This window comes from Bombus vancouverensis, chromosome 1 (genome assembly GCF_051014615.1).
Source record: "Bombus vancouverensis nearcticus chromosome 1, iyBomVanc1_principal, whole genome shotgun sequence".
NCBI classification, from domain to species: domain Eukaryota; kingdom Metazoa; phylum Arthropoda; class Insecta; order Hymenoptera; family Apidae; genus Bombus; species Bombus vancouverensis.
This window is the reverse complement of record NC_134911.1, coordinates 22,570,481-22,588,584: the sequence shown is the minus strand read 5'-3', so window position 1 is coordinate 22,588,584 and position 18,104 is coordinate 22,570,481. Positions and strand designations below refer to the sequence as shown.

Below are 18,104 nucleotides of genomic sequence, written 5' to 3'. Positions count from 1 at the left end.
ACAACACACAGCGTTAGGAAGGCAATATATATATATTCTTAACATAAAATATCATACTTAAAGTCATAGATATCATTGGATAAAGAAAACAAGCTGCCAGAAAACGAATGTATAATAAATTTGGCGTACTAATGTATTAATGTCAGTATTAATAAATTAAACTGATAGAACTCATAAATTATCTAAATTTTATCGAAAATGCATATTTTATACGATGCAATGATTCATGAAAAGTTGTATAAATTTTATATATAATATTTTAATCAATATTTAACAATTGGAATAAGTACATAATACTTCTCGCGTGATTTTGTTTATCACGCATTAGATAAAAATGTTCATTTAGTATGCAATGTACACAAGCATTATTTTATAAGATGCATGTAAATATATTATATATATATATATATCATATCGTAGATATAACGTAAAAAACTTCCATTATTTCTATGTACAGTTTTACGTATTTATGTATTATATATAGACGTGTAAAGATATATATAAATTACAAAACATTATTATTTAATATCTCTAAGGGTAATGACAATAATATGTGCTCCTTATATTCTCTATTGGTACGTATGGAAAATTGTAAGATCTTATTGCGGTCACTTACAGTTATTTTGTATCGGGAAAAGAAATATCCGGGGGAAGTTTGGCCATTTAACGATCTTTACGCTAATAAAATCTAATTATTGCGCGCGTATAGATTTTTAGTCGCCCTATCATATACGCATTTGTTTGGCTTTGATTCCGTGATTTAAAAACTTACTTTTTATCACTCTAATTACGCGAAAATTATGAAAATATCCCATTAGTATTGCTAATTGGTTCGTATAAAAAATAAAAAGTTAATGATTTAAGAATGATGTCTTAGAACTTAAGAAGAATGGTTTAGAACTTAATTCGTAGAGCAGGGTTTCTCAAACTCTCTGGTACCGCACCTAACGTCATGAATATTTACGTATGCATTTGTTCGATTAAATTTTGTTTCTGCTCCTTTGTATCTTGCTTCAAATTAGAAATTTTTGTTCTTATATTTTTCTTTTTTTTTTTTTTATTATTAAGTAAGACACGAATACAAAGAATTTCTACAAAAAACTATCAATATGGATTTATATATAATATTTTGAGTAAGCATTTTGCACTTTCATTCGATATTCAATTTTTGTTTCTTTCCTAAAACTCTCTTGGTCTTAAGGAAATATACTTTTCACCACAGCGATTTAATTGCACTTTTACAATTTTCATTTTCTTTTCTTTGTAAATACGATAAGGTACAGAACTTCATAATTTTTTCAGTCAAATATATTTTAATTCTATAAGCTTATTCTACATAGAAACATTTCATGGAGGGTTGAAAAAGCTGCTCTATTTAATCTCTCAAGATCACCGTCCAGTAAAATACTTGTGACATTCAAATGCAAAATGCTTCGATATCTTAATCTTCTACTTTTTACGAGTTCTCAGTTTTCAATCATGTTTTATATACTTTATACTCGTTCGATCTATTTTTGAGAATCCCCGCAATAGCGAACTCTCAGTTACAATCGTTCGAACAGCTTGCTGATGCATTTTATAAAAAAACAGTTTAAATACGTCGTACTGACTAATCATCACAGCGTAACAGTAAAGACGTAAATAATAGTAGTAGTAATAATAGTAATAATAGTAATAATAGTAATAGTAGTAGTAGTAGTAGTAGTAGTAGTAGTAGTAGTAGTAGTAGTAGTAGTACTAATAATAATAATAATAATAATAATAATAATAATAATAATAATAATAATAATAATAATAATAATAATTATAATTATAATAATATTCCTTTTTCGTATATCCGTATAAACCAAAAACATAAAAGTAAGAGATACATTTTTTAATATATTGCGCATCTCTTTTAAGTATGTTCTATATTTATATATATATATATACGATTTATATTATTTATTTATCTATCAAAATTTGGTATCTCACAGACTTTTCTATATGCGTATATGTATATAATATATATGTAATAGAAGTACATATCATTTTTGTTTTTCCTCCTTGATATTGATATAATACAAATTCATTGATTCACGATTGGTGTTGATTTGTCGAGTTTGCTTTGCTCTTTCTAACGTCACGTCGACGACACATATTGTAAAAAATAAAAAAGAAATAAAGAAGGATATACAATACGTATAAATACAATCTGTATTCAAGCTATAAATTTTTCTACAAAAAAAAAAAAAAAAGAAAAGAAAGAGGAATCAATCAAGATAAAATATAATTATGTGTGCGTTGAACTACGTTAAGAATCACCAAGACAATTTCATGGTGTACAATCGTTATCATTTTACAATTTGCATGACTGATGGATTCCTTAAAAGTAAAATCGTTTTATTACAAAGTTGTACATAGCGAAAGGTGGTATACTTTGCTTTTTTTTTCAATCGTATTAATCGACCGTCCCATTAGTTGCGCTGTGTTTTAAAAGGAAACAAACCATGGGATAATCGACCAACGATCTAATACTTCCATGATCATTGTACAATGATTGGAATTGGACATGTTAGTCTAAAATTAATATATATATATACATATACATATATATATAAATATATATATATGTATATATATGTATGTATGTACAAATGTTCCATACCGTATGTATATAATAATCATTGCGATAACGAGATATATTTGTTGCGGCAGTCATCGTTTCTTATTATTATCATTAGAATTTCATTAATAATATATGCTCGAATAGTACAATATATTCTCGCCTATCTCTAATAGTTGTATGTAAATAAAAGTTATCTTCTAAATACATCGATCAGTCTCACAATCGTTATATCTTTAATAAATTGATGTAAAAGTTTTTTTTTCTCTCTTTCTGCTGCAGCACAATCACGATGTTCAATTCATTATCATCATCATCATCATCATCACCATCACCATTATCACCATACAGCTAAAACGTTCTTGCGAGATCGATCTTCTTATAAAACACATGCACAGGACACACAAAGTATTCAAATGATGGTGTATTTGCAATCGAACTAGACACAGATCCTATAATATAATAGATATTTTGAAATTGAATCATTTATTACGTATGGAGAACATGTATATAAATTTCATTGATTTCTATTTCAAAATATGCATGTATTATCTATTCTGTAGGATCGGTATCTATTTCAATTATATATATGTATATACATCATCGTTCGAATATTTTCGTGAGCTTGTGTACATCACAATTATATATGTTTTTCCATGCTATATCGTGCTTCGAAATTGTCATTCCTTTTTAATCTGTCTGTCTCTTTCTCTCTCGATGTATGTGAATTTAAAACAAAAAGAAGTCTAATGCGATACATCAGTACCTATACATGAAACTTATTTAATTAAAAATTAAAAAAAAAAGGAATAAGAACAAAAAAAAAAAAATGAAATTGAATGAGAAGGAACAAACTATAGATAGGGAGAAACACCGGCTTGTAATTTGTAAAAATAAAAATGGAGAAGCACGAAAAATACTCAAAACTTTCAGACTAAGAATCGCACCATAATTTCTTTTAGCATATGCATATAAATAAATGCAGCTATGTAAATTATCGTGTTTCGATACATTACTTAAAATTACAGAACGTAAAGAATCACTGTAAAAAAAAAAAAAAAAAAAAAAAATGACCACTCTTTGTTCGTCAGACAAATTTTTATGTACGGATCGTAAGATTGATTCTAGAATTTTTTGTATCGCCTACGATCCTCTGTTTTTCCTTTTTTTCTTTTTCTAAATAATTTCTGTTGTACAAAAGATCGATATAGAAAAGAAGTTTGCACAGTATATTCCTTCGGGAAGAATCGTTCTTACGTTTCTCATCGCAAAATATTTTAATATCGGAATCTGCCAGGTCACTGTAGTAAAATACTTGCACCATTTTTTTTAATTGTTTTGTATCTCTCTCGCTCACGCGCTCTTACTCTCTCTCCCTCTCGCTCAATTAATCAATTAGCAGTTCTTGTTTTTCAAGGGACATTTTTGTGAAATACGATCGTGAAAAGAAGTAATGCAATTCGACAATAACGATCCGCCAAAGTCACGCAGTTCTTTTGTCAAAATCACATGTTTTTTCGAATATCATAGATCATAATAGTTTCTTCTTATTTTGTTACAGGTTTTGAGTACATTTTCCAAAGTTAACGTACACGGTGTATTCAAACGATGCGAATGTATATATATGTAATAAAATCTTCGTATAAAAATCAGTAATTTATGTCAATTTTCTCTGACGATTTGATTTTCCTTTATTCTTCCAAAAGCCTTTTCCCATTATGTACTTTTGCACAACAGAAGAAAATTGACATATTATAAATTTCGAGCAATGTACATTAAAGAGACTTGCGTGATGTCTTCGTTCTCTTGAAAAATAACTATAATTTGTAAGATTTATTGAAATGATGAAGAAATCAATCTCGAGAAAAATGGTCATCAATTTTTGGGTTTGTAATTATCAGAATGAATAGTTTACCAATAGTTTCAATAGCAGACAATAATTTATAATTAAAAAAAAAATCGTTTAGGAAGACGAATAAAATTTTTAAGTAGATCATTTTCGAATTCTCGCGACATATTCACAAGACGTTCCAATAAATCTCACAAACTATACCGTTTAAAAATTTCCTCGAGATTTGCTTTAAATCAAAACATATTAAATGTATTTCAATTACTATATTTCTCTGTACCAAGGGACATCAAATTCAAATTACATGATAGCAATGCATAGAAATTTCGATTGTTTTTCCTCTCAGTTTGTTCTATTTTCAAGAGACATCTGAATAATTGGAAATTAAATACTTTTTAAAATTTTTAATGCAACATCACTGTGTTACGTAACATAATTTGATGTTTTTCTGCAGCTATTTATAACAGATGGCATTTAATATTATCTTTAATAGCTGCTTGTACGTATATCATATGTACTCTTTGTAATGAATAAAGTTTTAATTTATCATTCACATTTTCACTAAAAAACACACAATTATTTGTATTCTTTATGTATCACGTAATTATGTTACCTTAAACAAGAGACCATTTTTGTATTCGTTACAAAATTTTCTTACGTAAGCTTATTTTATAATGTTTTCCTAATGTTTAATTAATCTGTGGGCACCATTTATAATTTCCTTCTCTTAAGATGTAAATAACTCAATAATAGATTAATATATATTATATGTATGTATATATATGTAAGCTAATTGAAAATAAATAATTCATTGAATATTGCCAGTAGATTGACCTGGAATCAAATGTTCCTCTTTGTGTCCCTCTTTTCTGGCAGTGCTACAGAAAGTTTATTCCATAAAAAGCAGAGATTAATTTGTATAAAAATATATATAAATTTATATAGAAAAACGGAATAGCATATATTGCAAGTAAATAAACTTACAAAATAAATAAATTAAACTAGTATTTCTTATTTGTTTCAAGGAAGGATCATAGAAAGTTTATAAAGATTTAAAAAATTATATGTTATAAGTTGAACGAGTATATTATAGAAATCTTAATTGTAATATGAGCTCCTTTAAGTTCTAAAATTTATTCTCGCGTTTTAAAAATTCAATATATACTATTACTTACATATGATTTATTAACCTATGATCCAACCTTTATTTGTGACATATATTAATTGTTATGTAAATCATAATGTGTGAGTTACAACAAAAACGTAGTTATTAATATTCACAGTAAAGAGATCATAAAGTCTCCTAGTCCAAAAAATGTACAATTAAAATTTGTAAAAGGACAAAGTCATCGACGTTGTCCTTATACAAATCATAGTTTCGATGTTTGATTCTATATGAAAAACTGTTATCGTTTCCTTGTTAAATAACGATTGTCAAAGAGCTTAAGCCAGATGGGCAGCAAAAACGCGGCATTTAAAAATTTTAAACCAAATGCCTGTGTGAGAGAAATATTATAAAAATTGCTACTATCCCAAAAGTAGATTATTATTAAAATTTAATTGATTATAAAAAACTTTGTATCATGCATAATGTTATATAAAAACAATTGCTACGTATTGCACATGTGTAATTCCAATTCTGATTCAACAGTCAATTAATATATTCAAATAAAAATTTATATTATTCATCGGGTTATCTGTCCCAAATATAAAATAAATACATATCTTTCACACATCTTTGGTTTCATGATTAAGATTATTTTAACTTGAAATGAAGAATTGCTACTTTTTTTTGTAATATTGAGTTTACATGTTATTTTAGATGTATCTTATAAAATATGTTTCTAAAAAAATCGTAATAACTCCTGGGTTAAATATATATATATCTCAATTTGAATAATCATTGTGCGTACAAGATTATCTATTGATCAAAAAAAGGAGAAAGAAGAAAAAGAAAAAAAAAATAGAAAACAAATGTTCCAATAATCACAGAAATCTGTTTTCAACAGGTACTTTTATGTGCTTTTGTTCGGTTATGTGCCCATCTTTGAAAACTAGGAACTAACAGTTTTCACTTACTTAACATTACTCTTACTCCATATGTCGTTACTCTGGTATTAATCAATTGTTTTTATATTAATGCTGCAGTCACCCTGAAATATTATAACAAAGTTTTGCTGGTCCAGTTTGCCAATCTGATTGCCATATTCTCATTCAATTTCTCTCTCTAATAATACTGCCTAAATATATCATCATATTGATATGATGCTATTCAACAGACTTCATTTATTTTATTATAAAGTTACTCTTCATATTATTGCTATTAGTGGGTCAGGATATAGAGTACCTGAACACATTCGTTTCTTAAGTTGAATTACTTAATTTTAACGTCATGGACCTTTATATAGATCATATCAAATGCATCTGGTACAATGTAGCTATCATGACCCTAAGTGAATTCTTTTTTAAAATTTTTGGACCCAAATGTTTGAAACGTGATTGGCATCTTGGAACTTCTACACAAATATTCACATATACAATTGCAATGATAGATAACCCAGAAAACAGAAAGCTATGGATAAGAAAACTTGTATACCATAGAGTACATTAACTAATGCTTAGGACGAAGATAGTATAAACTGCCACTTGTTGAATAATAATCTTATATCTCACATTACATTACAATGTCATCACAGTATTTTGATGTACGTAGCTAATTACTAAACTTATAAAATAATTGATAACTTTCCACATTTGGGAGTCATTTGTGGAGAGTTAGCAATTAATGCATGGCAGTTTATGAGGATTTTATATATGCTACAAACGGTATTCAGTAGAAACATTGTGCTCTTCTTCAACTATCATTCTTAAAAATCATCTAACAGACGTGGAATACAATTTAAGAATTCACGTCCATAAAGACAATATCATATATATAATTATATATTTATATATATATTTTTTAATAACCAACGATCAAGGACATGAATCCTATGCAACCATCCCTAAGAGCACTATCTATCTACTGTACATCATAACAGTTATTCTAATTACATGAAGTCATTTTTGTCACCATTTATAACATTATAAACTCTTTGTGCTCGATATGATAAAACTTAAACAATCTTATCCAGAGCCTTTGTAACCTGGGATGGTAATAATAGCATACATAACACACAATTTTCCATCGTAGCATATATCTAACTATATAAGAAAAAAATAAATTAAAATTCTATAAGAGACTGACATTAATTAGAGACTGATTGCCTGGAGGAGGCTGCGTGCATGGCAAAATCGACAAGTGGATTACTTGGGACGGTAACGATGGAGTGTGAAGTACTACTGCTTAAAGTAACATTAGTAGAAGAAACTAAAGACAATGGCTTACAAGATAATTGATCGATTTGTTTTATAGGTACCAACTTAATTGGCACATCTGTTTTTAACCTGACAGCTTCCGATACTGGTATAGCTTTTAGTTGAACACTTTTCAATGGTTGTATTTTAACTGCTGGTTTTACAGTAGCACTTGCATTCTGAATAATTTTGGTAATTTTACTCTCACCAACTCCTTGGTTGGAAGATTCATCGTAACCGGAATCAGATGATGAGTCACTAAACGTTTTGCTTGTTTGCTTAGAGACTGTTGCCTCTGTACCAGACTCTACGCTATGAGCAGGACTAGCAGATGCAGAACTGTGAACAGGACTGGCAGATGCAGAACTATGTACAGGACTGCAACTTAATGCATTCGTTTGTTGTTGTCGTTGTTGTCTAGCTATACAACCAATACAAGGCTTTATCAATGAAGGATCCACTATTACTTCTCCATATGGACCTTTGAATATTGTTCCACAGCAAATGATCTCCCTAAAATAATATAGCTGTATAATCTTTTATGAAGAGCTTTTTTAGAACTTAATAAATAAAAAAGTATACATATTTCAAATACCAAAGAAAAAATCTATCAAGTTCTGTTTATAAATTATTAAAAACTTTTTAACTGTTTAATAATGAAAGACTAACCTTTTGAAATATGTTAAATCAATAAAACCATTGACAGTTATATCATCCTTTGATTCTGCATCATCTTGGATATCTAATTGTTTTTCAGTCACTGGAATATCATCACTATCTATAGGACTACCAACTCGACTTGAACCTTTACTACCATCTCCATTCAAATAATCTTCTAAAAAAGAACAAAGCAAAAAATAATCGTAAAATTATAGTTTTAAAACATTTTATTTAAAAATACAAACTTGTTAAACACCAACCTGTTAAATCATCGCTCATTGCTGGGCTTTGTTCTCGATCTCTATCTGCTTTCAAATACATGTGTTTCTTTTTCATGATCTTTTCAAACTTTTCTGGTATATCTTTCATTTTCTTTTTATTTTTTGATTTAAATTTTGTCAACGATTTAATGCCAGGTCCTGCACGTGCATCTACAACCTGTAAAGTACAAAAAATTGATCTGTACATAATCGTATTTAATTTGTGTGAGAATAAATGTGTATAATCAACTAACGCAAGTGATATTTATTAAAACTTACATGTCTCCAATTACGATTGCTTCCTGCAGGTAATTTTTTCCATCTTTTTACCAAAAGTACACATGCATTACAAATTTCTCCAGTTCTTCTTTCCTCAAGTTGAAAGCATTCTATAAAATCATCTTCATACTTTTTACTATCTGTAAACCTTGAGCTGTGAATAAAATAAGAAAATTAATTTAATTTGTAGAACAATACATTATATATAAGACTGTATTTATTAAAATTATGTTATGTTGCTTACCTGCTGGATTTGGCTTTGCAAATGCAGCATCCAGTACTAGATCGATACACCTTTGGTTTATGAAAACTAAACATTTTGCAGGTTATTTTCAAACTGCTTCTGAAAAAAGTTGAAACATTAAATAACATTTTTTAAATCAACATATAATCAATCAGATTAAAATCTTGTAGAATCTTACATAAAGAAAGCATATCACATGATAACAAATTCACAAAAAACCAATAAAAGTTTATCCCAACCAAATTCATTCCAATATATTTTTTCACAATTTATTATCGGTTTATGTTTATTATTGTAAGTAATTACCTACAAAGAAGAATTGCATATAGGAACATACATGTATAACATAATCGTGAACCGTACGTTTAAACGCGTCCTGAAAATAATGTACCTTTACTGAAAACAGCATGTTCCGATGATCGTGACAGTAGATCAAAATTAGCTCCGTTTCTGTCCGTACAGTATGTAAAAATCATGTAAAAAGTTCATTCGCGATAATTTGTCACGAAGAAAAAACCACTGATCGTCACCATCTTTATTATACTTGTTTACATCGATTTGTTGCCAGTCTGTAACTAACACCGCGATTTCGGCTTGACAGTGTATACGTGCAAGACGCTACGTTCTCTGACGCACGCATGCTACTAGGGGGCGTCCATAATCTCACGAATCCCCACTTTATATTATACACGATAAAACTGCAAAGAAAAACAACGTGCTAAAGGAAATCGACACTTTACAAACACTTTTTTTCTATATAGAATCACCAAAATCACTTGTTTCATATTATACTAAACTATTGTTAATATCTATGTTAAACGTTATTGATAAAATGTGCTGAATCAAGGTACGATGTATTAGGACACAAATGTATATCTTCTTCCCATGAAATTATTACTTTTCATCATACTAATATCCATCATTGTCAAACTAATTATAGAATCGTTATAGCGTGGAGATTTCTGTCATTTTGAGAGAGATTAACGAAGAAAATATAATTTCGTTCAACTATTATATTATATATAATTTTATCTATTATTATAGACATTAAAACTTTTAAATTATTATAAACAGAAATATGCTTTACGTTTAAAATAAAATAAAAATAAATTAAATAAGAAATAAAAAGATATAATAGTTAAGATTATTATTGTGTGACTATTCAGTTAAGATTGATCACTTTGGGAGGAAAAGAAAAGAAATAGAGAAAATTATGGTATATCGATAAAACTGGTATCTAAAAATAGAAACCGTGAAACCACAACAAAATAATGTGTAAATATGAACATGGAATGTCCCAAAATATTATTTTTTGTTTTCCCTACAAACTCTTGAAATGCTTCTACCTTATCATGATATTTAAGAATGTATATAAATATCGTTTCTTTTATTATTTACTGTATGTATATTGAACATGTATAATGGAAAATATCAAAACCTTCATCAACATGATTTGGTTTTCATAAATATCTCTTCTCGAATCTTTCGATTACAGAATATTTTATTGCATCCGTTCATTCACATTGTATGCCATATGGCTTTTGTCTTAATTCAATTTCAAAAGCAGGTCAGTGACGTGTGGCGCATCACAGGTAACATTCAATAAAATTTTACAATCTAGAGGGGTGTACTTTATTTCGGCAACATTATTACGTACTTAGAAACGCGTTCACATTTCACAAACTGGCATTCATTCGACAAGTATCGTAATAAGTACTACGTGAAGGCAAACCAGTTTTCCTTCGATATGCCGAATTTGCTCTGTACGTTACCCATCCGTCCTTGTTTTTCTCAAGGATGATATTATTCAGGAGCGTAACAAAATGTTCAATGATTCGAACTGAGGTATCGTTGATAATGTATTCCATCCAATAGACGATATTCTACTATTATAATCTATAAAAATATATCCTCTCTGCATAAACATAAAATTCTTTCTATACATGTTAAAACATGTTAAAGAACATAAAATTAGAATAATTTCATTCGGAGAAATATATAAAAATTTCATAAAAATTAAGCTTAAATAATTCTGATTAAACCATTAAGCACCAAGCGATAAAATATTGTGTAAATGTGTGCATAAATGTATTATTAGAAAAAATGTAAATAAAGTAAAATACTGTTCTGCCAAAGTACCAAAAATATATTAGAATAATAGATATTGTAAAAGTTCGTTATAAATAGAAGACACGAAAAGGAATGTTGTAATTTAAAGAAAAGAAAGAATTATCATAATGTTATAAAATACTCCACTTTTTCAAACTTAATAAGGTTGTAAAATTTAGATAGAATATCGAGCAAATTCTTGAAATTTCTTTTCTTAATCACAATAGTCACAACATACGTATTTAATAATAATAATAATGTGTATCGATTAAAAAGAAATTACAAATGTAACGTTGCGTTAACATAGTCTTTAGTAGGTTAACATAATGGGAAACTGAGATATGGAATAAAATTCAATCTAAAAACATAAAACATGACGGAGAACCCCCGTAATGTATTACCTACGATCCTGAATATGAACTTATAAATCTTTCTTAGTTTTCTTTCAATATACAACATATGTATGTATTTTTTACTGATTCTGGGAGTGGCGCCATCGGTAGTTGAAACCTCAAAGCAAGAATGTTGCAACGTACTGTACGCAAAAAAATGTAAATGTGCTTTCGCCTCGATGCAGTCGATGATTATAGTGGGAGACGATGTAAGGGACATCAAGCAACAGGAAAGGGGAAAAAAGAGGAGGGTATAGCGATGTTGCCACGTGGTTTGTTGATCGGTTGCCTCTTCATCCCGATACGACTCGGATCTCTGACCTGGCTGCACGCATATTAAACATTACCTATATTTCATTTGTATTTGTTTACAAACCGAATGTCAAGACCGCCTCCTATCATAAAAACCAATAACAAATTTGCGACATCTATGATCAAACTACTCAACTGTATTGTGTGAGATATTTACTGTATATAATTAACCATATTAATCAATTCTCTATTTCTTCTAGTAAAATGCTTGTATGATAAAAAATAGAAAAATAAATTTTGAATATACTAATGAGATACTTTTTCCACATTTTACACATTACATATTGTATGATCATATTACGTTATTATATGTTAATTGAATCATATTAATCAATTTTCTATTTTCTTTTCTGTAGCAAAATATGATAAAAAGCAAAATAGTAGATTTTGAATATATTAATGAAATAGTTTTTACATTTTCTATATATTGTTATTAACCATCAACTACATGTAACAATTACGGCGTATATAAATATTACATATCAGATAGCTGTTATATGAATTATGTTTATAATTATGAATATAATAATCTTATTACAAATATGACACTAAACGTTTTCGTACGAGCGAATAAATCAAAAATAAAAAGTGCACAATACCCGAATAACGTGGCCCTGACATGCTAACTCTCAGTAGTTCAACTTTCGTTCTCACTTTTACAGTTGTCTACGGATTTAAAAATAGAGGAAGGTACCAGCCCTCGATGTAAATACATGTCACCAAATTATGTATACGCGTTCTTGCAGAAATAAGCATAGGTGCATTTTCTCTATACGTACAATGGCAGAAGAATGAATAAAATCGTAATCAATAATACAAATAACTGCAGTCTGAGAAACTTCGATTTCGTTGAAACGATGTTTAACGATGTCGCAAGTATTTGATCGAGATGACCTACATTATGATAAAACAGGTTCCGGTATTTTGGTCAGAATAAAAACATGGAGACATATTTCTCTACCTTAGCATTTGAAAATTATAATCAAATTGTTATTATCTTTCGATATTCGATTATTTTTTAAACATAATTTTAAATCCTTCGGTTATCAAATATTAATAATGGATTGACATTTGTAAATATTTTTAATCATAAGTGATAAAACATGCTGCATGATATATGATAAATTGACAATATTTACGAGAGAATAATATCTTTAAATTTGATAATTACAAAAACGTTGTATCCATATGAATGGCCGCTTTCAAAGAACAATCATTATACATAAAAAATGTAAATGTGATAATGCAAATCATTCCATAAATAAATGATAAAAATCTCATTGTTGTACTTATGTAAACGGTTATAATTTTGATACTAACGTAGAACGAAATTGCCCCTAATTCAACACTATCGCCGAATGCTCTTACAAAATTAATTTTTCAAATTGAAAGCACTTTTTCAATATTATGCAAAGCTAATATTGTAAAATGAAATAAACAAAAATGATGGACAAGATAGTTATATTGATAGAAGTTTTCATAAGAAGAGAAGATACTTAGCATGCACTGGTATAACAGTGCATAAACTCAAAGACCGCGATTCCGTCTAAAAATGTCTCGACTCAATTTTTTTTTTTATATTGTAAGAGGTAAAAAGACTGATCAATTTTCAAAGCACATATAACATTAAGGATAGAGCTATGAGGCTTCTTTTACAAGTATATGGATCCCTACTGAAGTTCAATTGTGACAGATCGTGTGCCATTTTCACAAAGACAAAAAAAGAAATCTACAGACAAACGTAGTGCACTGAACGAAGGACGTGCGCGAGCAAGAGACCGACATGGCGCGTGGCACGGTACAGTCCGCCGCCATCGTCGATTCCTTCCCTTCCCACCGTTCTAACCAACCCCGTCATAACGAATACACAGTATGTTTATTCGAAATATTAGATAAATATGATATTCTCTTCCATCAGTCTCTCAAAAATTATTTGAACGACTCCTCTCGAGCAACGTATGCGATGATAGCAACTGACATATATCTTGAGCTTACAACAATTGGAAAAGTCAATGATATGATACCCGCCACAAGCGGGCACGCCATGACAGATGATACAGCACGCACAAACAAACAAGTCTACTTGCCAAGTGGAATACCGCGCAGGTAAAACGCGGGAATCATTGTTGGTCTGAAAGATGAATAATACGTAACAACCGGTAGATTTCCAAGAAGTTATACGAACGGTACTTTCTGCACGTTATTCAGTATCCTGTCAATGGAATGACGAGTGCCGACAACGAAAAATCCATGAAGGTACACGGTACCTACGATCTGGTGAAAGTTTCTCGTTACACTTGACATAAACCACTGAAATTTCAACGATTGTAATAACGTGTATCAAAGACGGATTAAAAGAATAAGAGATAAAGAGACGGGAATGAAAAATAAATGTCAAATGTATCGATGATGATACAGCAGCCTGGCAGATTCAGAGCCCGGAGCCGAAGACGCTGACATCTCCGAACATATTTATCATAAACGCATGAGTAATTTCGTATGACAATCCACAAACCTGCTGACAATATGTCGCGTTATCAATACGTCGTATTCTTCTCACACGTGTTCACGAAATTCATATTAAGATGTTGAGATTAATGACAGTAGAGTACTTACCTTTTCAATACAGGTGACGGCCAGATTTGAGAGCTCCTTTGCGCAGGCTCACGGCGCTGGGTCTGTTGCATGTCCTAGTCAGACGAGCGTCCATATGTACCAAATAAGAAATTGTAATTTTTACGTTGTCGTTGCTTGTTATTTACGTCTAGTTGATATATTTTTTATAAAAAAATTTGTTATATATTATATTTGACGTGTACTGATAATGTACGGAACTTAAATTATAAACTTGTTCTTACTTGTATAAGTTTGATTTCCGGTGAAGGATTTGATTTTTGTCGGACATCAGTTCGATAAAGTACCACCAGGGTTCTAGAACAGTAAAAATTACGGTTTTTTAAGATACAAATAGAATTTAATCAATTATTTTAGTTAAATTTTAGCACGGAAGTTTATATATAAACGACAAATTTGAGGATACACGTAGGAAAATGTGTTTTGTCAGAATAATTTGAATAAAATTGCGGTAGCTTAGTAACAGTGATATTAGCGCCATCTTCGTAGATAACGAACATGATGAAAAAGAAATTATACGTAACGTAAATCTTTTTTAATTTTATAAACCAAAGATAAACTTTATCAACGTTTAGCATGTAGAATTTTTCCTTTTTCGAGTAACGTTGAAATTATTGGATATGAATCATTTATAATTCTTCGACTTGTAAAACATTCATAGTAGAAGTCCAATAATATCAGAATAATGTGTTTTGAACTTCGAGACATGAAACATGAAGACTTAATAAATACTTATAATATAAAAAAACCATCTACCGGAGATACATTAGAAGCAATAATAGATGCTTGCATTTTTTACTTGGTAAATAGTTACTTAAATGAAAATAGTTAATTATTTTTATTTTCATGTTATTCAGTAGAGATACTACTATCATTGATACCACAAGTTCATGGCAATTCTAAATCGCTGTTATTCAAACTTTAATAAGAAGGCTATGATACGAATAAGATGCATTTCCCCCACTTTGTTTTTGTCGTCAAGGAAACCAAGACGCTTGTTATGTTGCATGAGTCCAGTGTGGATCCGCACGAGTTTCGTGCTCCTAATATGGAGAAATTAATATAGAATTTTTCTATTATTTTCAAAACAGTAAAATAAGATGATTATTTATGATTGCTCTTACTTAATGGAAATGTTGTAAGAATGCAAATATAGTTCATTTTACGTACATGAATTGAGTATGAATTGAGAAAATATGTAACTGCGAAATGTATAGAAGGAGAAGCGTAAGCTGCCCCACTGCTTAGAGAATTAGCGTAGAGGGGGACAAAGCCGCATGAGGGGCCCCACCCGTGGATATCACATCGTTATGATCGTCAGTCGTCAATATACTCTATAAATTGTTCTATCAACGATTATTCTGCGCAATTACGACTGTCATATTGTTTTCTAAGTGTATATATTAGTTATATGCAAATTATGGCCACTCCAATTAGTAGTACTGGTAATGGTTATAATTTCAAAGTCGTGTTACTCGGCGAAGGATGTGTCGGAAAAACCTCTGTTGCATTACGATACGTTGAAAACAAATTTAACGATAGACATATCAGTACATTACAGGTAAAAAGTGGTTAATGTTTCGTATCGTTATTTCGAACTTTAATCTACATTTGGAATTTATATTTCTTTGTTTTTGTTCATGTACGAATAATATAATAATGTAATGTTCTCATGATTGGTAAATTGTCAGTCGTGATAAATATTGAAATATTCTGAACTTTTATACTTTCAGGCTTCTTTTTTAAATAAAAAGTTGACTGTACACGGAAAAAAAGTAAACCTGGCGATATGGGATACAGCTGGTCAAGAAAAATTTCATGCATTGGGACCAATTTATTACAGAATGTCAAATGGTGCCATTATAGTTTACGATGTTACTGATTACGATACATTTCAGAGGGTAAAGATTTAAAGAAAAATATTATTTTACTTTCTTATATCCTATATTAACGTTCATTTCACAGGTAATAAATTGGGTTACAGAGCTTAGGAAAATGTTAGGCAGTGGAATTTGTTTAGCAATTGCCGGAAATAAAATAGATCTTGAAAAGGATAGACGTGTTTGTACCGAAGAAGCAGAAGAGTAAGTTTCTTTTACTTTTTTATTTTTTTTTCTCTTTTCCAATTTGTTTTAATGTAAAATTTGATTATTAGGTTTGCTAATAAAACTGGAGCTATGCACTTTCATATTTCTGCCAAACTAAGTGAAAATATTGAAGAAATGTTTTTCCAATTAACGCTGCGCATGATAGAACATGCAGATCTGATGGAACAAAAGTCTACATTAACAAGAACAAGTAGTACACGTCGCAATGTTGTTGTAGTTGAAGATGAAGCTGAAGAAACTGAACCAACTAAGAGTTCCTGTTGTAGTGGTTCTTCGCATGCATCTTAATTCCAAATACCTGTATTGCAATTGGTTCTAATTTTAAACAAGTCTTATATATAAAAGTGTGTGTAGATATACATGCATGTATGTATATGTACATACACATATTGATAAACCACATATATATATCACAAAATTTTTAATATTTTATTTTTTAAGAAACAAAAAATAAAATAGATATAAACTACTAAGCCTAAGTAATTTAACTGAGTGTAAGGTAAGAAATATTGATTATATTTTGGGAGTTGATTTTTTATGTATTTCGATATTCAATTACATTGATAGAGCCTCAGTTGACTCATGAACCAAATATGTTGTTATCCACATATATCATATAGCTAGAAGATTTATTACAATTATTAGATGTATGTATTTCTGTCATATAAATGTATATATATTTAAATACTATTATGTTTTAATAAAAAGTTAATTAACATATACACGTATTTAATACGATGTTATTTCTTGGGAATGTTTTGTAATTTGTAATTCAGATTAGGTTGTAATTAGTTACAAAGTAAAGAATTTACTAATTACATGCACAGTATTTGTGAGTCTAAAGTACAATATTCTATTCTATCACAGGTACATACATGGATTATAAACATCCACAAATCGATCTATAGTAGCAACATAATCGTTAATTCGTTAAATTATTCATTTCTTCATAACAATTTTAAATAACTAAGTGTAAATATATAGATGTAAATATACGAATGGACTACTTATATTCGTAAATAAGAAAGAAATTTAAAACATTAGAAAGAATGATTAGAAAATTATACATTATGTAATATACAAATTATGATATATCCTAATATTTTTATATAAATAATTATATATTTGAATACAATATATCTCCATTCTATTAATAACAAGGAATGTAATTGAATTGTGTCAGTTCTATATAGGTCTGGGTTAGTCTTTTTCCATAACAGAGAACATATTAGGCGTTGAGCCCCTATTTTATCCCAGAAACCCATAATGGCAGGACTATTTAAGAAAATGTACAA

General features: G+C 29.3%; 2 protein-coding genes across 4 annotated transcripts; one reads left to right on the top strand and one right to left on the bottom strand.

The window, feature by feature from the left end:
- Positions 1-19: 19 nt before the first annotated feature.
- LOC117159364 (uncharacterized) lies at positions 20-14,754 on the bottom strand. 3 transcript variants are annotated; one of them, XM_033339125.2, is made up of 8 exons: positions 14,684-14,725; positions 9,646-9,952; positions 9,433-9,560; positions 9,255-9,353; positions 9,011-9,164; positions 8,732-8,909; positions 8,481-8,646; positions 21-8,324 (listed from the first exon to the last, which is right to left on the bottom strand). In XM_033339125.2, the coding sequence occupies exons 4-8, from the start codon at positions 9,326-9,328 to the stop codon at positions 7,703-7,705; spliced, it is 1,194 nt and encodes a 397-aa protein (XP_033195016.1). In that variant the 5' UTR covers positions 9,329-9,353; positions 9,433-9,560; positions 9,646-9,952; positions 14,684-14,725; the 3' UTR covers positions 21-7,702. The 3 variants fall into 3 exon arrangements, with proteins under 3 accessions (XP_033195013.1, XP_033195016.1, XP_033195015.1); XM_033339124.2 differs by having other exon boundaries at positions 9,255-9,350; XM_033339122.2 differs by lacking the exons at positions 9,433-9,560; positions 9,646-9,952 and having other exon boundaries at positions 20-8,324; positions 14,684-14,754.
- Positions 14,755-15,961: 1,207 nt separating this feature from the next.
- On the top strand, positions 15,962-17,537 carry Rab21 (RAS oncogene family member Rab21). Its single transcript, XM_033339129.2, has 4 exons — positions 15,962-16,262; positions 16,435-16,602; positions 16,667-16,785; positions 16,857-17,537. The coding sequence occupies exons 1-4, from the start codon at positions 16,113-16,115 to the stop codon at positions 17,095-17,097; spliced, it is 678 nt and encodes a 225-aa protein (XP_033195020.1). The 5' UTR covers positions 15,962-16,112; the 3' UTR covers positions 17,098-17,537.
- Positions 17,538-18,104: the final 567 nt, after the last annotated feature.